The 23,312-nt window shown below is 33.2% G+C and overlaps 4 protein-coding genes across 8 annotated transcripts; 3 read left to right on the plus strand and 1 right to left on the minus strand.

Annotated features, from left to right (window-relative positions):
- Nucleotides 1–857: 857 nt before the first annotated feature.
- LOC111485234 lies at nucleotides 858–4,070 on the plus strand. 2 transcript variants are annotated; one of them, XM_023132027.1, is made up of 8 exons: nucleotides 858–987; nucleotides 1,233–1,366; nucleotides 2,381–2,463; nucleotides 2,556–2,677; nucleotides 2,757–2,921; nucleotides 3,037–3,127; nucleotides 3,641–3,845; nucleotides 3,906–4,070. In XM_023132027.1, exons 1-8 carry the CDS (start codon nucleotides 966–968, stop codon nucleotides 3,957–3,959), a joined length of 876 nt encoding a protein of 291 aa, XP_022987795.1. In that variant the 5' UTR covers nucleotides 858–965; the 3' UTR covers nucleotides 3,960–4,070. The 2 variants fall into 2 exon arrangements, with proteins under 2 accessions (XP_022987795.1, XP_022987794.1); XM_023132026.1 differs by having other exon boundaries at nucleotides 3,641–4,070.
- LOC111485112 (CRM-domain containing factor CFM3, chloroplastic/mitochondrial) lies at nucleotides 3,569–8,901 on the minus strand. 3 transcript variants are annotated; one of them, XR_002718627.1, is made up of 11 exons: nucleotides 7,813–8,901; nucleotides 7,201–7,660; nucleotides 6,987–7,117; nucleotides 6,123–6,473; nucleotides 5,862–6,018; nucleotides 5,481–5,773; nucleotides 5,331–5,390; nucleotides 5,037–5,229; nucleotides 4,064–4,108; nucleotides 3,819–3,899; nucleotides 3,569–3,714 (listed from the first exon to the last, which is right to left on the minus strand). XR_002718627.1 is itself a non-coding variant. In XM_023131835.1 (8 exons), exons 1-8 carry the CDS (start codon nucleotides 8,860–8,862, stop codon nucleotides 5,191–5,193), a joined length of 2,541 nt encoding a protein of 846 aa, XP_022987603.1. In that variant the 5' UTR covers nucleotides 8,863–8,901; the 3' UTR covers nucleotides 4,168–5,190. The 3 variants fall into 3 exon arrangements, 1 of the variants encoding a protein (XP_022987603.1); XR_002718626.1 differs by having other exon boundaries at nucleotides 3,819–3,985; XM_023131835.1 differs by lacking the exons at nucleotides 3,569–3,714; nucleotides 3,819–3,899; nucleotides 4,064–4,108 and having other exon boundaries at nucleotides 4,168–5,229.
- A 1,096-nt stretch (nucleotides 8,902–9,997) lies between these two features.
- Nucleotides 9,998–10,690, plus strand: LOC111485023. The gene has a single exon (XM_023131713.1). The coding sequence runs from the start codon at nucleotides 9,998–10,000 to the stop codon at nucleotides 10,688–10,690; it is 693 nt and encodes a 230-aa protein (XP_022987481.1).
- A 3,825-nt stretch (nucleotides 10,691–14,515) lies between these two features.
- LOC111485287 (translation machinery-associated protein 22-like) lies at nucleotides 14,516–20,169 on the plus strand. 2 transcript variants are annotated; one of them, XR_002718644.1, is made up of 8 exons: nucleotides 14,516–14,771; nucleotides 14,862–14,951; nucleotides 15,794–15,846; nucleotides 15,933–16,014; nucleotides 16,099–16,166; nucleotides 16,255–16,338; nucleotides 19,309–19,449; nucleotides 19,790–20,169. XR_002718644.1 is itself a non-coding variant. In XM_023132111.1 (7 exons), exons 1-7 carry the CDS (start codon nucleotides 14,624–14,626, stop codon nucleotides 19,363–19,365), a joined length of 582 nt encoding a protein of 193 aa, XP_022987879.1. In that variant the 5' UTR covers nucleotides 14,516–14,623; the 3' UTR covers nucleotides 19,366–19,737. The 2 variants fall into 2 exon arrangements, 1 of the variants encoding a protein (XP_022987879.1); XM_023132111.1 differs by lacking the exon at nucleotides 19,790–20,169 and having other exon boundaries at nucleotides 19,309–19,737.
- The last annotated feature ends 3,143 nt before the right edge of the window (nucleotides 20,170–23,312 follow it).

Consider the following 23,312-nt stretch of genomic DNA (forward strand, 5'->3'; position numbering starts at 1 on the left):
AAATGGAAGAATAATTTTATAAACTTTAAATTGTAAGTATTCATTTTTATTTATTTTTTGTTTGGTTAAATCATTTATATTTATTTCATATAGCAGAAATTATTTTTAAAAAAATACTTTAGATTTAAAAATGTAATTTTCTCAAGATTAATAAGAAATGAAAAATAATCGGTCAAAAGCTCATCTCACTCTTTATTTTGGAAGGTCAATTTGGAGAAGACTAATTTGGCAGCTAATGAAGAAGAAATTATTCAGCATCCAATCCAGTGAGTATTTACTATATAATTATTAAATGTTATGAAATATATATATTACAAAATATATATTTCAACGTAGAGTTTAAGTCGATAACTACATCTTGAACCTTAGGTTTACTATTATATATATATATTTATTATTTTTTTAATAGAAAATTTGGCAACCTTGTATTTTGTATTAAAAAAAATTGTTCAAAATATAATATTTTAAATAAATACACATCAGTTTGTACATTTAAAAATATATTTTTAAGACATAAATTAAATAATGTGAGGTTTTGACTAGTTGATTTGATCATGAACCCGAAGAAGGTTCACCAATTTGGTCAAAATGTGAACTAAGCCCAAATTTAATTCATTGGGCTCAAGGCCCACAAGGCCCTGAAAAACTCTATAAACAATGGAGTTCTTCTCCCTTTTAAATATCAATAAATTCAAACCTACTTTAACAACATTTCTCTTTTAAAGAAAGTTTTTAACAGAGTATCAAACTTTGTTAAAATTATTCGATAAATTTAGTCTAAGTAAACAAAAGGTCAAAATTTAGCTCTTTTTTTCTTTTTTTTTAATTATTATTTATCCAAAATTTATCCGTTTCAGGGAAAGGCAAAGGGCAAAGGGAGAATCCATTGATAAAGGAGTATAAAAATAAGACCATTCCTTCCATTTCACATTGTAACTTTGTTCTTCAAGAAACTGGAAACTGCTATGGCTTCACAAGCTTCCTCAGGTATTTATAAACTGCCATCCTCTTTAATTTCCTGAATCCTATGCCATTGATAGGCTTTAGTCTAAGTTTCTTGTTGGATTTTGGAGTTCTTCGACGTTTAGGGTTAGACCTATTTGAAATGACTGTGTGTTCTGAAAAGCGTTTTAACGGCAAAAAGAGTGTTTCTAAGCACTTGAAAAGTATTAGAAAGAACCCTTTATCTTATTTTTTACTTATAGATTTCGTTAATTTTGGAAATTGTATAGATAAACCCGCCACAGTGCCTCAAGAAAAGAAAGTGATTGTAAACGGGAAGTCTGGTGGAAAGCTTGTGGGAATACTACATGAAGCTGGATCACTTCACATTGTTATCCTCTGTCATGGATATATGTCAACAAAGGTCTGGCTCTCTTGTGCATTCATGTCAAAATTGTTTTTCTATACTTTGTTTCGATGTCCCTTTGATGTTGTTAAAACTCATTAATTGTTTATGTTAAAAGTGCTTCCTTCTTGATCCTGTCAGCTAAAAACATTCTACATGCGTTTCCTCACACAACACTTGTATAGTGTTCTTGAACGTGAAAATATTAGGTTGGAGTTGGATTTTAATCCTAAATCATTCCCAAACATGGCCTTACTTGACGTGAGACTTCACATCGGTTGGAGAGGGGAACGAGACAATGTTATAGGGGTGAGATCGAAACATCTCCCTAGTAGACGCGTTTTAAAACGTTGAGGGGAAACCCAGAAGGGAAAGCTTAAAAAGGACAATATTTGCTGGAGGTGGGTTTGGGGTTGTTACAGTCAGCAAGGATGTTGGGCCCCAAGGGGGTGGATTCTGAGATCTCACGTCAGTTGGAGAGGGGAATGAAGCATTCTTTATAAGGGTGTGGAAACCTCTTTCTAGCAGACACGTTTTAAAATCTTGATTGGAAACCCAGAAGGGAAAACCCAAAGAGGACAATATTTGCTAGCGGTGAGATTGGGCTATTACATTCAGCAAGGACATTGGGCCCTTAAGGGGGTGAATTGTGCGATCCAACAACAGTTGGAGAAGAGAACAAAACATTCTTTATAAGGGTGTGGAAACCTCTCCCTAGCAGATGCATTTTAAAACCTTGAGAGAAAACCCTTAGAGGACAATATATGCTAGCGGTGAGCTTCGCTATTATAGTCAGCGAGGACATTGAACCTCCAAGGGGGGTGGATTGGGAGATCCCACATCAGTTAGAGAGGGGAACGAAACATTCTTTACAAGAGTGTGAAAACCTCTCACTAGTAGACACATTTTAAAACCTTGAGAGGAACCTCGAAAGTGTAAGTTCAAAGAGGACAATATCTCCTAGCAGTGGGCTTAGGGTCCAAGTCGGAGACAAACATTAATCATTAGAGTTTGTGGCTTTGTTGTTTTCAGGATGATGAAGTTGTGTTGAACCTTGCTGCAGCATTTGATAGAGAAGGAATCAGTTCCTTTCGTTTCGACTTTTCTGGTAATGGGTATGCTTTGTGGAAATTGGTTAGAAACTTGTGTAGAATTTGAACTTGTTTGGTTCCTAACTGGCTCAATCTTTGATTACTTAAACCATCAGAGAAAGTGATGGCTCATTTCAGCTTGGTAACTACGAGGGTGAGGCTGATGAACTGCATGCCATTGTACAATATTTCAACGAAGCAAATCGTTCAGTTTGTGCAATCATTGGGCATAGCAAAGGTCTCCCCTGACCTGACCCCCACAAAGGCTCTTCTTTTTTCCATTTGAATATTTCAGATCTTTACTTTGTGAGTTTCAGGAGCTGATGTCGTGCTGGTTTATGCGTCCAAGTATAAGGATGTCGGTATCGTTGTCAATGTTTCTGGACGTTTTGATTTGACAACAGGCATCGAGAAAAGCTTGGGAGAAAATTATGAACAAGGGATGGATAAGGAAGGATTTGTTGATGTTAAGGATTCAACAGGTTTGTGTGTTAAAATGGTTGTTAGTTTGATTAGCTGCCACAAATGTTTTTAATTTGAAACATTGATATCATGTTTGTCTGTTGTAAATTTAAAAGATAACTTGTTTTTTCTTAGGCACGTATTATCGAGTGACAGCAGAAAGTTTGATGGAGCGTCTAAATACTGATATGAGCCAACAGTGTCTTCAAATCGATAAAGAATGCAGGTAAGTTTAATCCATAAATTTTTAAGCTTGTGTCGATTGTGTAATTTTATAATTTTTAACGTATTTGATTTAATTCTTGCTTGCCTTTTCTAGTCTATTGAGTTCGTTTCAACGTTACATGGACTATTGGGTTCGTATAGTCATTTTTTATGCCGCTATTGAAATAGCTTTTATGGCTATATTTTCGGCTACTCCACTCCTTTCATAAACCTAGTTTCACAACAGCTACCCAATATTTGGGGGTCTCTATGGGTCTTTAGTGTAATGGGTTTGTCTAAAAATATACATACCCATATTTTTTCGTGCATCCTTTTGTTTTGTAAAGAAATCTTAGGATCATTATTTAACTTGAAATTCACTACAGATATATAGGATATATGTCTTTATGATCATCAGCCAATCATATTTGTTTTTCCTTGCCACCATATCAATTATATCATGTAGAAATGCATAATTCTCATGTTGAAGGAGAAAAATAGCTTAACTAGTGATGAACTTATGATGTTTGTACAGAGTGTTGACAGTCCATGGAACTGAAGATGCAGTAATTCCAGTCGACGACGCTCGAGAGTTCGATAAGATCATTTCTAATCATAAATTACACATTTTAGAAGGAGCTGATCACAACTACACAGCAGAATCACATCAAGTAGAGCTAGCCACAGTGATTTTGAACTTCATCAAGACTAACCTTCAGCAGGACAAAGAGACAGATAAGGTAAACTCTACCGATAAGCCATTGACTTGTAAAAGCTCATCAGCCCCTCATCTTCTGCAGACAGATGAAGTGATACATCATACTCAAGATCTTCCACACCCACATGACGGCTGATCTATGATGCTTTGGGTTTAATGATGCTACTAGTTTTTTATGAAATAAATGCAATGAGCATAACTTTAGTATGAATCATATTTCAACAAGCAAATGTTCTTCACCTTTTAACTCCATGGTGTTTGTTCTTGAGTTCCAAATCTGATCTCCTAATATAGACGAAGTAATAATAATAAATAAATAAATAAATAAATCAATAAACCTCCCATCATAGGCATGAATATAGTAATAAATCCAATACAGAGGTCCATTTGTTGTTCAAGGTTAATAACCATTATATATGTAGGGTATAACAAATGATAACCAAAGGGTTAAGCCGATCACATTTGTTAGTTCAACTTGCTCATGTGATAGCATGAAACTAACCAAATCAACAAATAGTTGAGTTATTATTATTTAATGTTAAACTAAAGAAAACTGTACCAAGAACTGCATGTTAACTGAAGCAATTAAATCTATATTTTTATTGGTTTTCTTGGTTTTAATTTGATAAGGGTAGATTTTGAGATCTCATATCGATTAGAGAGAGGAATGAGTGTCAGTGAAGATGTTGGCCCCAAAGGGAGGTGGATTGTGAGTTCCACATCGATGGTAGAGAGGAACTAGTGTCAGGGAGGACCTTGAGCCCTAGACTGTGAGATCCCATATTGGATGGGGAGGAGAAAGCTGTGGAAACTTCTCCCTAGCATACGCGTTCTAAAAATCTTGAGGGAAAGTCCGAAAGGAAAAACCTAAAAAAAAAAACAATATCTACTAGTAGTGGGCTTGGACGGTTACACCCTCATCCCATTCAATCTTTTAAGCAAACTTAAACTAACAGATGCATGTTAACCCGAAGCAATTAGACCAAACGTAACACTGTTTTAAATTTATTTTTCTATATTATCACAGACCGAATAACTATTTCTATCTATATGGCAGGAGATAGAGGTGAAAATAAGTTTATCTAAATTGCTAGAGAAAAAGAAATTATGATATTGATGTGGCCAAAGCAGTCGCACATGCTTATCTCCTGTAATACTAAAGATGATCTTAACAATATCTGGATCTACTAATAACGTTAGGATGTGTTCGTACCTTTGTCTTGAAATAATGTTCGTTTGCTCCAAAATGAAAGGAAATTTGTACTTCCCTGCTGCAAACCAAAAGTGCCATTCTCATAATGACTAGTTGCCCGATTTCAAAGCAACTTCACATGACAACACTTCAGTGTTTCTACCAGAAAAGAATGTCAATCTTTCAAGAGCCATTTCCCATTTCTCCGTTCTTCCTGAATTCATAAGTAACACAAATGAGAGAGAAAGAGCATAGTGATCATTCTAAGTAACATAAATCACCACATTGCTGAAATTAAAGAATTCACGGTCGTACCAGCTCAACCTTCAGCAGCTCAATTTTTTCCTCCAAATCTAAAATATGGTGCTTCAGTGCCTAGCAAAGAAAAGGTAGTAGTACATATAAGGCAACAGTTTAGATAGTCCTAGAGAACATGCAAGTTCAGTATTAACTTATAAAGGTTACCTCACGTCTCTGTAGTTCGATTGATCGAGCCAATGCCTGTCTTCTTGTCAACATGTTTTTAGGCCTCAGTGCATCAGGGCGGGTATAATTTTTCCCACGATAGACGATAACCGCATAGCCTTTAGTAGTTTTATCCAAAGAAACCACCACTCCATCGCTCTCTGCTTCCAGAGAGATTGCTATATGCTTGACTTGTTGTAGAGTTTTTCCTCTCACAATTATCTTTACTAACTCTCTAAACTTCCAATGCAAGTGCATGTTCTCAATGGTTCCATCGTAAACACCACGCCTCCCTAAAAGGATGATCGATCGGTTACATTTGAAAATCTTTCCACATGGAAAAGTGGATATTTAGAACTGGGAAGGAACTTTTTTTTTTACCTAAGAGCAGATATGGTTTCATACTCAGACCGATCTTACGGAATAGAAGTCGTTCCTCATCAGTTATGGTCTCCAAATCAGTGGGAAGCTCTGCTGGTTCTTTCTTCCCCTGCAATTTTGCTATAATCTTCTCAGCTTTTGTTACCTTCCCTTTTGCCTGTAAGCACCATTGACACACACTTAAAGATACATGTCAAGCCGAAATTTTAGCATCACAATTCGTTCACCTCTAGAAGTCATTTAGTGCATTATGTTACTTACAAGAGCTAGTTTCTTCTTGAGGTCTTCAATTAGAGATTCAAGTTTTGCTAAAGCTGAATCTTCTCTCATAGTCTCAATATCTTGACCACTTTGTTGGCTTCCCCAACGAGAAGTTGCTGCAATGGTTTCTGCAAGTGTACCAGCAACCAATGGAGCATCTGAAGCTTTCACTTTTGACTCAACTGAAGTTGAAGCCATCTGTCGTGCCTTCTCTTCGACATCTTGCTGAAGATCTGCTAGCTTCCGCCTTTCTTTCAATGCATCTGTGATTGTGGGTGGCAGGTAATCGTTGCCCCTATAGAAAACAATATACTCCTTGTTTCTAGAGAGTAGCGTTCCTCCTGTCAATATCTGCATGCATGAATTATAACCTGTTTAGTAGCTATTCAAACTTTTTAGTTCACAAGTTCATAGACCTGTTTAGTAGCAAGGTTTCAAAATGAATCAGATGAATGTTAGTATAGTTAGAAAGCTATGAACAAAACAATGTACACAATTCAAGTTCTTAGAGCAGGTAGATCCAAAATAAAAAGGCTAAGACCGTATCAAGCTTTCCAAAATTTGCACAAAAACAAGTTTGACTTATCAAGAACATAGAAACATGAAGATAAATATAAATGATGCATCTCTGACAGCTATATATCCATTTAATACAGATGACTGCAGTTCATCAAAGTAAACCTTCATGATTATAGAATGCCCAAAACGCCTAAAAATTACAAGATTTTAGCAATAACTCACCTGGATAAACATTCCGAACTTTTCTAGAAAAGAATTGAGCTACAAACATGTGCAAGTACACTGATATTTGCATATAGTCTTCACAATGTTTCAATTCAACAAGCATAGATTATTATGCCTTACCCTGAGTTCTTCTGCCATTCTCTCATTACGTGTATTTTCTACACCTCGTTTTATAGCAATCTTTGCAATTGCACATTTTCCCCATAGCTTTATCATAGCATTGGCCAAACCTTGCAGTTGTCTATTCCTTCCTGTAAGAATCAAATAAAAAATTTAAACAAGGACATTATGACCTACAATACGTGCATACTTGCATACAATCATACGAATGTACCTAAAGCAAAATGTGGAGGCATTTTTCTTGCAAGTCTACGAAAAGCAGTCACCTCCTTGTCCTTGAGACAATGTCTTACCCCATAAGGCAGAATTCTAGTTGGAGGTTTGTATCCCGGAACTATACCAGGAAGCAGGTCTGCATCAACAGGCAATGGCTCACAGCCTGACCAATCCTTAAAACGCGGACCTATCTCGTCTAACAAAAGGTTCAGATCACTCAACTCCGCGAGTTCCTTTTCAGATAACGTCTTGGTATGCTTCAAAGCACCGGAAACAATTGTACTCGTAGTTCTGACCGTGTTAGCATCATATTCTACATTATTTGAACCATCCAATCTACAACTTTTAGCTTGATTTTGTTTGGCATAAGATTGAACACAAGGCAGGTGGTATGTCATTCCCCTATACAATACTATCATACTACCCGACCTCCATACGACCAATCCGCCCGTTCTATTCTGATACAAGAAAACATTCCTATGTGAGGCACCCACACATTTAGTCATTCAAATCTAAGGCAACAAGATACTGAACTTACTGCAAGAATCGATAAGCTATAGAACTACAACAACAATGATTTGAGTTTTAAAATTAATATTTAGAATCTGACCTCTAATGTCTCGTGTGCCCTCTTCATGTTGACAGTAAGAGGCCCTTCAAATTTCAACTTGACAACTTCATCTACCTTCCACTTCTCATGAATGGTATCCACCAGTTCTTGAGTTATACCTGCGACCCCCACTTCAATTCTTTCCAGCATTCTCAAAGAAATGTTCCTGAGCCTCCGCAATTCGTGCTCAGGAAGCGTTTTCTCAGCCAATAATGTTTTGCTGCTTCTCTGATCAACTTCTTCAGAATCCCTACGCGGCTCTCTCTTCCATGGCAAATCAACTGGACCATTGCTATCATTATCAGAACTCACAGAACGTACAAATTTTTTGCTCAACGGTGAACGTTTTTCAGTAATCGGCAGAACGTTCAGATCTACAGGATTAATTTCCTCCTCGTCTTCCGAAAATTCCACTGAAATTTCATCAATACGTTCACTAATTTCTCCATTCGATTTTCCACCAGGAGAAGCAATATCGTCAAAACTTCTCGTAATTGCGTAGCGATTACTTGAATCATCAGCAAAATCCTCGGATATCTCATTAAACACTTTTTCTGGCGTTTTAGGTTCGAAATCGAACTGCGAATTTCTGGATTTGCTACCGTGAGCCCAAGGGGCCGAAATTGGGCGACTTATAGGAACCGCTTGAGTTACATTAGTCGTTGAGTCGCGAATTGAAACAGAATCTTCATAGCCAATCCGTTCTTCCTCTTCCTCCTCCTCCTTCTGCTCTCTATCTTGTTCTTGCTGTTGCCAGGGGAACTTATCTCTTGAGGAAGTCGGTTTTGTCGACCACTTATGGCGAATTTGCTCGAGGAAGCTAGGCCTGGGCTTCCGCTTCTTCTTTACTTCGAAATCCACTCGGATTCGACGAGGTGGTTGGGTTTCAACTTCGATTGCGTTGTTAGAACAACGAATTTTGAATCGAAGAGGTGCGACGAGGATTGAAGACGGGCTTTCAGAATGGCGAAGAAAAAAGCAGAACGATGGCGATGAAGAATGCAGAAAAAAAGAAGAAGAAGGATTGGTTAAAAATGGCGAGAGCGCCATGGCGACAGGAAGCTGAAGCCGAATTGCGTCACTTCTCGCCCAAATTATCGATTGAAAAATGGATTTTTTTTTTCCTTTTTAAATATTTTAATTTAAAAAAAAAAATTACTTAAAAAAATATTTTTTTTTTCTCGTTAATATTTTATTTTAAAATTATTATTTAGCTTTTAAAAATTTTAAAATATATACTAATTTTTAAAATATCCTCCTTAATACTCCTAAATATTTTTGAACTCTCATAAATAATATTAAAAAATTTATAGATAATTTATAAGGTATATATAAATGATTTTTATTTATTTATTTATTTTGAAATATTTTTGAACTCTTATAAATAATATTAAAAAATTTATAGGTAATTTATGAGGTATACATAAATGGTTTTTATTTATTTTTGTAAAAATAAAAGAGGTTAATGTTATTTTAAACTTTTTATTTTTCAAACCTAATACTAAATATATTTTTATACTTTTCAAAAATTAAAATATATTAATAAAAAAAATTAAAATTTACGATGTTTTAGAAATACTATTAAAACTAATAACAGTCATAAAAAAAAGTAAAAAGATTCGTTGAATATTGGTACGATATTTATGGACTAGACATGTGTGTCGGAGAATTTAATACCTTAGCTACCAACCTTATGTTTTCCCATTCCACGTCATCAAAACTCACGCATTGACCCCAAGTCAACCAAAAGTCAAGCCAAATTATTACCACCTAAAAATAAACAAATTTGAATTTCTTTTTTCAATTAAAATTACTCTTATATAAAAATAAATAATAAATAATAAATAATATTAAAATGAGATTTAAACAAAATTTCCAATTTTAACAGCTAATGGTATGTTTTAATCTGTTTTGGTAATATTATTTATTTTTTATCGTAGAAATAAACATAAATGTTAAGAATTTATATGAAAAATAGCTCTTGAAATTAAATATGCAAAAAAAAAATATATATATATATATATATATATATATTTATTTATTTATTTATTTATTTATTAATGTCCATTAAATCCAACCGACCAAGTTTATTTTCCATACTACAAATTTTAAGAGGCTCTCCCATTCTCTCCCAACTCCACCGTCAACTCTCCAGCGCCGTCGTTGCCGCCACCGCTTTACCGGCATGTGGACTTCCATAACCACTTGGTTTACTCCCTCTTCCCTTTTCATCCTCGTCAACGCCGTCATCGCCACCATCGCCATCACCTCCCGTTTCACCGCCGACAAATCCCACCATCTCCACGGCGGCCCTGTCCTCCTCCGCCCCCCTTCTTTCCTAGAAAGAGTCCGGTCCTTCAACTTCTCCCCCTACAACTACGACCACAATCCGGACCCGGTTCCGGGTCCGGGTCCGTCGATGTTGGAGCGGCTCAAATCCATAACCCTCAACAGATCCGATTCAGTTCGTGAACCGGAAACTGCACCGCCGGCGGCAGAACAGATTCCAGAGAAGACCCATCACGACCATTCCATCAGTCGGAGCAAATCCGAAACCCAAACCCAAACTCCAGCGACAAGCTTACGGCGGCGGTTGCAGAAATCGCTGAGCGAGAAACTACCGTGGGCGTCGTTCACAACGGCACAGAGCGAAACAGGGGAATTAGTCAGCGAAATCGAACGGCGGCGTCCGTCGACGGCGAGAGCGGAGATTGGAGAACCAGAAACGCAGGAAGGCGGCGGCGGTGGCGACGACGAAGACGACAAGGAGGTGGATGTTAGAGCTGATGATTTCATTAACAAATTCAAACAGCAGCTGAAGTTGCAGAGGCTGGAATCTCTGCTGCGTTACAGAGACATGGTGAAGGGCAAAAAATAAAAAAAGGGTCCTCCTTTGTCTTCTTCCTTTCGCCTACAATCTCTGGTTTAGTAGCTTTGTCGTTTGTATGGAACATATCCGCCATTAATGGCGGAAATAAGCTTTGTTGAATGAATAATCTCTGTTTTTTAGACGAGAATTAGTGAAATTATGGCCTTACATTTTCAATCTTCCTCCCCCCAAAATTACCCATTTATAAATCTATTAATAATATTTCCATAAATTTATTATATATTCATATTAATGATAAGATAAAAGATAAATCATGACATTTCACATTATTGTTAATTTAAATATATTAATTTTTTTTATTAAATACCATTTTTGTTTTTATATTTTCAATTATTCAAACATAGTCTCAACATATTCTCTCAAAAAAAAAATTATTAAGTTTTTATATAAAAAAAAATTGGATGCCACGTGGATATATTTCAAAATTATGATGAAATTTAATTTTGAATCAAAGCCTTTAAATTTCCTTAAAAGGAAAACTGTCTCACCATTATATATCGGAAATTAAATAAGTTGATTTTCAAACATAATAAATAATTAATTATATTATTTTAAGTTATAATTAATTTTTTTAGTTGGTTTACTTAAATTAATATTTAATAATATAAAGATAAATAAATAAATAAATAAATAAATAAATAAGGGGATGAGTCATTCATTGGAGTATAATCCAATAAAGATATATTAATTTGAGGTCTTCCTTTAAAGCTAAAATATGAGTAGGACTCCACATGGACACGATGCGTTGACCCCACCCACTGGAAGTGGCTTTAAAGTTTTTTTTTTCATTTATATATAAAGAAAATATTTAACCTTTTTCAAAAATGTTTTTTTCTTTTGCGAAATTCCAATGTTTTTTTCAAAAAAAAAAAAAAAAGAAAAGAAAATTATTTAAAATTTTCAATATTTAAACTAAATTTATGGTTAAAAATAATATTTATAAACTTAATTTAAAAAATAAAAATTAAATCGGGATCATGTAAATGAAAATTAAATTAAAGGTTTTTTTTTTTTTGGATTTTCCTTCAATTTATTTAAATCTAGTTGGTCCAATCACAATGTAAAATATAAAAAAAAAAAAAAAAAAAAAAAAATGATATATTTTTTTAATAATATAATGCCACCTCATATTAAAATATTGGAATGTTGGTCTTGTCTCTATGTAAACGTCCGTACGTGTACAGTCATATTCCACGTTTCTTATGTATATAGATTCGTCATTTTTTTGACGATCGAATTTATTTTCTTTTTAAAAGTCTGATTATTTATTTATTACTATATATTTGTTTTTATTAATCAAGTGAAAGAGCTCTTTTTCTCTATCATGCTTAATTTTTAAAAATATGCATGGTCGTTACTAAATATAACTCAAATAAGATAATTAATTATTGCGTCAATATTTTAAAGTAAATTAAAATTTTATAATTTCTTTCCATTTTCTCCTCCTCTTATCTTATTTTAACATTATAAGATTTTGGTTTAAATAAAGTAAAAAAGAAAATCTGAAATTAATTCATCTCTAAATATCCATTAAATTAAATTATAAATCTGTGAAAATATTTAACTGTTCAATAAAAATATATTTTTTTTTAAAGTTAGGAGTATTATTTAAACATTTGAAATTAATATATATATATATATATATATATATATATATATATATATATATAAAGTTTAAATTATTTTATTAATTTAATTTTAAAATTAAAAAAATTAAAAAAAAAATGCGAAAAGTGGACTTCCCATGCATGTTAATGACCACTTTGGGCAAAAATAAAACAAAGGTGCTTTTAAAAAGACACACTCACTGTGTTCATTCAAATTCGATTCATGTTGGGGGACATTATTGTTTTTTTATTTTATTTTTTTCTTATTTGTTTTGTTATGCTTGAATGAATTAAATGACCCACAATTAGGAGTATATATATATATATTCTTACAACTGATTTAAATGAATGTTGCCAAGCCGCTAAAGTAACTAAAGTGTGATAAACTCCGAGAGTAAAATGGGTCCTATGGAAAGTCCATCAACTCTCAATCTCCAGTCAAAATTTTAAAAAGGGATCCATTTATAATCCGTAGTTGTTCGTTGGATTAATGGATCATCTAATTCGAAATGATAACCAAATGCATAGGTTGTTTTAAGGAGCTCGAGTATACCGATAGATACATATTGTATACCATCTCATTACTTTATTTCCTCTACGACAGTAATAAACCTGCAAATATTGGAAAAACTACCACTTCGTAGTAAAAACAAGATACACTTGGACCAAAAAAACTCATATTCGAAATATATATATATATATATATATATATATATATATATATATATATATATATATATATATGTATATTTATTTTCGAGCACGAGTTTTTGTTGGTAAAAAATAAATCACATGGATTCAAGGGGGCTTTTTGAGAACGTATCAATAAGCTAAATCCATGCTTCGATTTATTTCATGCTATAAATAAACACGAACACTCAAAAAAATCCTGGTTTAAATTGACTATTGATTTAAAAAATATTTAAAGGTATTTTACCTTTTTAAATTTTTTAAAAAGATGTTTTTTCAAGTGAGAATATTAATAAATTCTTTTAAAATCGAAGGATTTTAATGAAATTTCACATCTATTTAAAAAAAATTATTAAATTTACTGTAAAGATATTTAAAATTTAATAACAATTTTAATTTTTTTTTTACAGTTTAATTATTATTGACATGTTTAAGAGTATTTTTTTAATAATTTATAAAGTTATCTGTAACCTTTGACTTTAAAAAATTATTTAACAAATGATTTTTTTAGTTTATTTTATAATATATATTTTTATATTTTTCTTTTTGCCGCGACTGAGAATCTTACGCGTCAAATGGCAGTGCATTTCCTACCTACGTGTCTATATGACGTGGCTAGTTATTATATGGGCAGGAAGCCCTTAAACTGTAGGGCATTATCGACTTTGTCCAATTATTTAAAAAATTTTAATTGGTAAACTTTAAAAAAACGTTATTTTCTTTTTTCTTTTTATATTTTGGATAATGAGCGAAATTGAAGCAAACACAATAATTTATAAATATTAATTATATAAAAAAACTTATGGAAACAAATAATTTACAATTTTCCTCCTTTGATTTATTATTAGAAAATACAACTAGAAACCAATTATATAATAAATAAATTAAAAATAAAGCAGCAAAATTGGATGATAAAAGTCTCCCTTATATCTCCTTCTACATATATATATATATATATATATATATATATATATTATGAAATTTTATAGTTTTAATTATATAATTATTAGTCTAAAAACTTTTCAATTTATGTGAAATTATTTGTTCTATTTTAGATATTTTGTATTTAAATTTATTGTCTAAATATACTTAAAATTTTAAGTTTTGGACACGAATGTTTGAAAATGCTAAAATAATAAAAATAAAATAAAATTTTTTTAAATTTTTTTAGAAACTTTTCAAATTTAAAGAGCTTGTAATTACAAAATATAAAATTTAGACTTCCTAATTTGTTTTCAAATTTTAAAAATTATTTTTTTTAAAACTTGTTTGTTATGTGCTTTAAAAAACTAGTTATTATTTTTTAGAATTTAATTTAAAAAAACACAAATTTGGAAAAGAAATTATTTTTAACCTAATCTAATTTTTAGAAGTGTTTTTAAAAATTTAATAAAAAGCTTGGAAATTAAATAAAGTTTTTAATTTTTTATAAAAAAATTAATATTTGTTTTTTTTTTAAATAATAAAAAAATTAAAATTAAATAGAAAATAGCATTCCAACGCAATACATTCACCGTTCATCGCCTCTCGAATCTCATTCTTAGGCTACAAAGCAAACGAGTGAGGAAACTAATTGTCTTTCGCACCAAAAAGGGGGCGGAGAGACTGTGCTTGAGGAGCTCTAATGGCGGACAAACCCCAGCCGGTACGCGTTTTGTACTGTCCGATCTGCAGTTTGCCGGCGGAGTATTGCGAATTCGGACCTGATTTCGAAAAATGCAAGCCCTGGTTGATCCAAAATGCTCCCGACCTCTATCCCGATCTTCTCAAAGGTCCTTCGCACTCTCAAACCCTAATCGCAAGTGTTACTCCAAATCCGATATTATTAACTAATATTTCTTTGTCTTTTTATTTGTCTGTAGAGGCCAATGCGAAGGAAGCTGGTGAAGTTTCTAATCAACTGCAATCGACCAGTATCTCATCTGCTGCTGGTGATGGAGCTACTTCTTCAGGTTAACTTTTCAATTTTATTTATGTGCGCGCACGTGCTTGCATCTATATGTGCATAGTTATTTTTTGTTTTTGTTTTGTTGTAATTACATGCTAGGTTCACTTGAAGATATTGAAAGCTACTAACCACGATGTTAATGTTCGCTTTATGATTTTGATTTTTTTCGTGAAATTTCACCTCGCTAATTCTATTTAGTTAACTAAGAAGCCCCATTTATCATCGTAAATGAGTAGGGGTAGTGGACACTCAATTTCCTCTGCAGTGTTGGGTTTTGGCGGTAATCTTGCACGTATGAGACCTTGGCCATTGACTTATCTTTTCCATGGTTTGGTTATGTGTGGAAAGATGGAAATAAAATGATTATCATTTCGGGTACTTTGTGGAAGTCGTTATGTACGATTGGTCTGCCAAAGAGTTTTTGGGATCAATTCAATTGTTTGAGCTTGAGCAGACTTAACTTTGTGATCCTTTCATAGACTTGTCTTGATGTACCTACTTAGATTTAGCGTTTCTGATATTGGATCTTTGCAGATTGTCGGAAACATTTATGATGAGTATATGTATAGTTAATTGATCCTAAAATATATTATTTTATCTAGTTAGTCGAATTTCTTTTATTTCAAAGACATTGTAGCAAGTAATCCCATTAATTTTTTCCTCTTTTGCCAATTGGTTCACTTACCCCTATTCTCAAGGTAACATTTGATTTGGTTATCTGACATCTTCTGACTGTATGGTATTTTAACTGACATTGGCTTCTCCATAATAACTTTATATTTGTTTGGTCCCAACCTATGACTTATAGCTCTAGTCACTCTTTTCTCTTTTGGTGGAGAAATACAGCGCCTAAGCAAGAGGAAGTGAAACGTCTTCCTGGCGGCAAGATAAAGAAAAAAGTAATTTAGTTATTAAACTCAGTTCTGTTGTCACTCTTCAATAAGACGTTAACATGATGGATCTAATTAGTTGGATGTTCATGTAGGAGAGACAAGAAGTTATTATTGAGAAGGTTACTCGCAATAAGAGAAAGTGCATTACAACTGTAAAAGGGTTAGACCTTTTTGGTGAGCAATACTTTGTTTTCTATCCCTACTTGACATTTCTATTTTTACATTATTTTCAATAACAGTGTCTGTAACTGTTTTTAGGAGTTAAACTAAGTGATGCTTCAAAGAAACTTGGAAAGAAGTTTGCTACTGGGGCCTCTGTGGTTAAGGTTATTCACTTCTGGTGTCATGACTCAAGTATCTTTCTACTGTTGATGCTTCTTGATATCTTATCATCTGCTTAATGCTTGGTTTTAGGGGCCAACTGAGAAAGAGCAAATTGATGTTCAAGGGGACATATCTTATGACATTGTGGATTTCATCACCGAGACTTGGCGTGATGTAAGATACTTATTCATTATTAATTTTTTAGGGATAAAAGAATAAACCAGCCCCCCATTCCTCTGAACTCAATACAATACATCACTGTACTTGAATAAGGTTGATGATTTCTAGTATGAGCTGCTCATGAATTATAATGGATCTGGTTAGTTTTAATAACGTTGACACTTTCAACTTCTGGTGATATAAATAAGGTTGGCACTATTTGTTTTTCTGTAAAGTGTCTACCTGTTCAATTAATTTTTTAGGGATAAAATAATAAACCAGCCCCCCATTCCTCTGAACTCAATACATCACTGTACTTGAATAGGGTTGATGATTTCTAGTATGCGCTGCTTATAAATTATAATGGATCTGGTTAGTTTTAATAAACGTTAGACACTTTCAACTTCTGGTGATATAAATAAGGTTGGCACTATTTGTTTTTCTATTAAGGGTCTACGTGTTCAATTATATTTCTCCATTATCAAGTGATTTTAAAATCGTAACAATTTTGTGATATAACACTCCCATCTCTCAATAGGCCCATCCTCCACTGTGATGTTATGCTTGTCTTGTTCTCCCACCCTCTCTCTCTCTCTAAAATTTTGCTGGATATTGGCATCAATTAAGCATTTGAAGTTGGTGTCAGTTTGTGAATGGGTAGTCTCCTTCCTCACCCCTCTTTAAGAATTGGTTGAGTAGATTGGGACTATAAATATTAGCAGTTTGGTCCTTTAAGACTCTAGTATGACACTTTCTCATCGTATTGGACAAAATCTTTGTCTAAGCTTTAAGTTTTAATCTTTAACTGTGCTTTTATTATTTTCATAATCCTGTCAAATTTATTGACTTAATTCTTACCTCCCTGCTTTCTGATTTGTAGTTGTCCATGTTCTTATGATCTACTACCTGTTTTGGGGTACACTACCTACATTTTTTATTTCATAAATTTTAACGAAAACGTTTAGAAATAAATCTCAAAATTTGCATGGATGGTCACACATACTTATGCATGTGATGGAGGAGAGGAATAATAGGAAATTGAGAGGGTTAGGAGGGGCTCTTGTGTTGTCTTGTCCCTCGTTAGGTTTTATGTTCCTCTTTAGGTGTCGATGACGAAGTCTTTTTGTCATTACTCTTTAGGTCTCATTTTACTTGCTTGGAGCCCAATTCTTTAGCTGGACTATAACACCACATCCCTAGGATTCAGATCAGGATTTGGCATGTAATGACCCCAACATTCTCCTATTCTAAGAGTGAAGTCTATTCCCACAGACCAAGACCAACACGTGTCCTTCCAGTATGTTTTGTTCTCACTCACATGCATCCTAGGAAAATTCCCAAGAGGTCACCCAATATAGAATTACTCGAAGCAAAACACGTTTAACCTTGGAGTTTCTATGATTGAGCCATTGAAAAGGAAGGTGTACCTTGTTGGTATAGGTAGTGACTCTCAATTCTTTTTAGCCTTTCTTAGCTATCCAATCCTCATAATCTCTCTCGAATGTGGTCTTAGTTCATTCATATACCCCTCCTTATCGGTATTGACTATGTTCTCTTGACATTTAGGGACATTATATTTAGGGCATGCATGGGATCGATTTTGAAAGGGTTAAAATAACTTTTGTCAGGTTTCAAATTAACTCAAGACATGCTTTTAATCCTCCAAAATCAATTTAATGTTGAGTTTTACACTTTTAACATGACTTTCACAATAAAAATTGTTTTTGGATGATTATAACCATGTTTCAAAGTGATTTGAACATGAAGTGATTTTAATAATTTCAAAAATCACTCCAAAACGTGCTATTTTAGTTGTTTTAAGAAAAATCTATGTTACTTTTAACTAATTTTTAGATGTCCTACGCTCCTCTATTCTCTTCTATCATTCCTTTCCTATCCTGCTAATGCTCGAATTTCCGATCTATATGACAAATTGGGGCGTTATTAGATTTTTAGCCTCATGTATAGCATTTCTATGATAACAAGCATGACCCCATTTATGAAGCTCTTTTCTTGATGGGCTGACTCATCCTGCGCTCCTCTATACTTCTAGAACATTAGTATTAGTACATCATATTGGTGCCGTGGAAGGCCCATCCTTTTTGTTCTAAGAACTTGAGTTGCTCATTTTCCCCTCTTTAATGGGAATGGTGCAATGTAGACCTTCTTTTAGTGCCAAAACCCAATTCATTAGATTGTACATACATTTATGATTGGGTCTAGTATGGTAGATTAAATAGATAGAGCTTTAATGTTGGTCTTTTAACCATAAAGTAGGCTTCAACTTGGTTATTTTCCATTTGGCCTTTTCCCCCAGTCCTCAACTATCATTTTCTTTTATTGGTCTTTTCCGTTTCTTTGGGGTCTGGCATTGTCATGATGGATACTATGGAGTTTAGACTATTTAGCAAAAAACTGAATTTGAATTTAGAAACAGCTAATGGTTTAGAGAAAAATTAGAACATATCAACTAGGTAAGATTTCATTAGTGATACATATAGTTCCACTATAGATGCCTTCTATTTGAACACGACCTTCAACTTCAATTTCACTTTCATTAGTGATACATATAGTTCTACTATAGATGCCTTCTTTTTTAACACCACCTTAGACTTGAACTTCACTTTCTGAACGTAGTATTTTTTGGATTTTTCAATCATGTACCAAGCAATAAAAAACAGTGAAATTAAAAACAACTATTTATTTATTCTTGTTCTAATGTAGAAAATGGCGCCCTTTATATTTGTTTTCATAAGTTGATGTCAAACGAGACTGCTTGATGTTTTCTAATGTTTGATTGCATACTTCATTCCTTGCTAACTGTACTGTCGTTCCCCTTTCAAATTTCCCTCCTCTCGTCATTTATTTCTAATCATAAATATGTGGGCAGAACACATATTTGAAATTTTTTTAGAGGGGAATGCCCTCCGGGATAGAGAGGCTCTTTGAGCATTATACATGCCTCTTAATCCATTCTTGTAACAGGTCCCAGAAACTGCAATTTTCTTCATCGAAGATGGGAAGAAGGTTCCTGCTGCTTGACAACGAAATCATGGCAAACAAATAATATGTGGGCTTCTGTGCATCCTTTTCCCTTCTTGTGCGAGTCCTTTTAAGATTCCACAAGTAAGTGGTCATTACAGTTTTTTTTTTTTTTTTTGTTACAGTTCCAAAAACCTTTGTATCGGACGAGACTTATTGTCCTACTTTCTTCAATCCTTGTTGCCTTTTCTCAGGAGATGAGCTTTTATTTATTTTGGCCTTTTTCATTTAGGGAAGAAAAAAGAAAAAAAAAAAAGAAAAAATCTTGGTCAAACTCTGTTCCCCAACTTATGGGTTGTTTGTATAGAGGACTATATCTCGATATTGTATTTTTTTTTTTCTACCCTTTACAGAAACAACTCCAGAAACGTCTATCTCCATATTTCCCCCACTTTTACTGAGTGCAAACTGTTATTGTCTTCAGGAACATACGGGAATTTGTCAAAGCATTGTTTTCAGGAACATCAAAACTTAACGGCATGTATGATGATATTTTGATTTGTGGGTAAAGGGGAGTGTACCAATAGAAATTCAACGACACAAATTATGGTTGAACTTGAAGTTAGAAACTGATTCGCCAATGGTGGCAATATTGTGTGCACAAGAACCTAATATGTTGATGTTCTATGGGTTGCTTTGGTTAGCCTTTTAGCACAGGTGGAAGAGCACTAAGAAGTTGATGCTCCTCTCAACAACTTTAAGCCCCATCTGATAGGCTTTTAAAACTCTCCTTAAGGCAGGATGTTGAGAAAGTGAATACTGGGGTGAGTGTCACATTTTGTAATGCCATGATTTGATAGGAAAGTGCATGTCTGCGGATGTTGTCCTTCTTGTTACCAGAGCACAATCAGGGCTTATATTTGTTGTCGATTAGAATGGAAGGAGAATAGATATAGAATAGAATGTATAAAGCTGACTTGTCTAGTGCTTTTGTGTGCGTGTGGATTGGATTGTGTTATTAGGCAGGCAGGCGATGTGGTGATGGACGGTCGGCCTGCATGTGGTTGGCACTAGAGGCGACAGAGTTGGCATGCATCGACACAACTCCAACCACCACCACAAGTAAGGTTATTATACTTGTTTCTAGTGTGTGCCCCCTTTTTTCTCTTACCCTTTTCTTGCTATAACCTTTGTGTTTTGTTTGGACCTCAAGAAACTGGATGAGGTCCCCATTAAACTAATGGGCCTTTAAATTTAAATATAAAAGAATCATTTTAACCCTTTAGGGGTCTTTGGTTCACTGTTTTAAGCCTAGTCCATCTTTGGTTTAGAGTTTTAGGAATCCAAAGTGTGAGATACCATATTGGTTGGGGAAAGGAACGAAAGATTTTTTATGAAAGTGTGTAAACTTCTCTTTAGTAGATAAACTTTGGCGGGTGAATTTAGGCCAAATTTATAGATTATTAGTTACATTTTATCATTTAAGTTTGCTACCATATATTTGGTCTTTAAATTTTTTTTAGAACACATTAATTTATTAATAAAATGTTTTAGTTAAATAAAAAAAAGTGATTAATGTTAATTTTATAATAATAAAATAGTTTTAATCTAATATAATATATAATAATAATAATAATTCATTTATAACTTTAATCAGACCAATTCAACACGAAAAAACATTTTCGTTTGTTGTAAGCTTCATATTTTAGATTAAATTTCAATTATTCAGAACCAGTTAGATTAACAACAATAAATTAAATTATTATTATATTTTAAAACTTTTACGAACACGTAAATTAATTGCATTTTCGTTATGGTTAATTTCAGGTTAGATATATTTCTATAAATCGATGATTTAAAAACAATAAAGACGAAATCGAGGCCGACCTTTTTCTTAGGCACTGTATGGTATAATATATTTAGTGTTTAAATGAATATAAATTGTAATTCTATTTTCTTCTAATTTAATCTCTTACCTGATTTTGTTGTGTATTCATTTGAATATTATGATAAGTTTCTCTGAGATCCGATTTGAAAAACATAATCTGATTGGACGGCAACTTCTTTTTCTTTTCTATTTGTTTTATATCTGTGTTTGGGGACTTCACATTTCATTATCTAATCATTATATATAACTTTATTTATTGAGACATGTAACAGGTCAAGCCCATGCTAGTCGATATTGTCTTCTTTAGACATTTTTTCTTAAGCTTTCTTTGAAGGTTTTAAAATACGTTTGCCAGGGATAGGTTTTCACAACTTTATAAGAAATGCTTATTCTCTTCCCCAACCGATGTGAGATCTCACAATCTTTTCAGGACTCAACGTCCTCGCTGGCACTCGTTCCCATCTCCAATTGATGTGGGACCTCCCAATCTACTCCCTTCGGGACCCAGCCTCCTTGCTGGCACACTGCCTTGTGTCCACCCCCCTTGAGGCTTAGCCTTCTCGTTGGCACACTGCCTCGTGTCCACCTCCCTTGAGGCTTAGCCTTCTCGTTAGCACATCACCCAGTTACTAAAAATCTAGGGTAGTTATACATTATATTTCTAGGAACCTTCACAAATTTGTATAATGAGATAGTCAACCTCTTACTTAGGGGCATCTGTCTTAACCAGTTGAATTATATTCATGTTGATGATTATTTAAGGGTGATACTGTGACCCCAAAGTAATGGAGAGGTACATGAATGAACTTGGCTCACATCTGAACTAGAGCAATCCTAAGCATAGGATGACTAGGAAAGATTTAGAAAATTGAAAGTTACTACCTATACTAATAAAATGCATTTTCTTTTTTGATTACTCAATCATAGAAACTCTAAAGTCGAGCATGTTTTTCTTGAAGCAATACTCAGTTGGGTGACCCCCTAGAGATTTCCCTAAGAAGCATGTAAGCAAGGACAACATGCAGAAGTGACCCACGTTGTTCTATGCGGATAATCTTCCTTCTTAGAAGCGGTAAGTTATATGACTTAAGTCCCTTCAAACTCAAAATATTATTATGCTGTTCGAACAATTTATTAATTTACAAACATACAATCACTTGTTATTATGTGTGTGTGTATATATATATAAAAGGGAGATTTAGATTGATATACTTGGATGAGAGATCGTTAGATTCTTTTAAAACAATACATTGTAAGGTAGTGCGTTTAGAAAGCTAAGTGACTCGAACAGTAATCAACCCAATCTAATTTATACTGTTTGGGTTGGATTATCTACCTATTTCAGTCGAGTTAAGTTCAAATAAATTTAAAAAAATTATTTTTTGTTTATATATTTTTTTTATTAAAAATAGAAATTTAAGTCTATGAAACTTAATTTTTTTAAATAATTATTGAAATTGAACGGTTATTCAACATTTGAAAATAAATATTTCACATTTTAATGAGAAAGGACAAAGTTACGTAGTCACAAGTGAACCGGTCCAATCCTATCCATAAACATCACAAATAACAGTTAGGTAGTCAATTATTATTCGGTTGAGTTTGTTACAACTTATTTATTTGAATGAGAAAGGATATAAAGTTATGCATAAACAAAGTTCTCCGCAAGGTTTGATGAAGGTCAACAAGGCAAGATAACATTTGGTGATCTATCGAAATGTAAATTTAATTATACGTAGAAACAATATAATTGGTTCACTCCATAAAAATAGAGGTTTTTAAGGAAAAAAATTAAAAATACATTTTGAAAAAAAACATGCAAATTAATAGGTCCACAATATTAAAATATTTAAAGAAATATTTGACACGTGCTGATCTGTAATTGAAGGACAGAGTGTTTTGCTAAACTGCACACGAGTGTATTTTAGAAAATGTATTAAAATTTAATGATAATATCATATAAATCTTTATAATAAAATCTAATATTGAATTTAATACCCATTATTTAAAAATTAAATTTTTGGATGCCAATATATATATATATATATATATATATATATATATATATATATATATATATATATATATATATATATATATATATATATATATATATATT

Source organism: Cucurbita maxima, unplaced genomic scaffold (assembly GCF_002738345.1).
Source record: "Cucurbita maxima cultivar Rimu unplaced genomic scaffold, Cmax_1.0 Cma_Scf00010, whole genome shotgun sequence".
NCBI classification, from domain to species: Eukaryota; Viridiplantae; Streptophyta; class Magnoliopsida; order Cucurbitales; family Cucurbitaceae; genus Cucurbita; species Cucurbita maxima.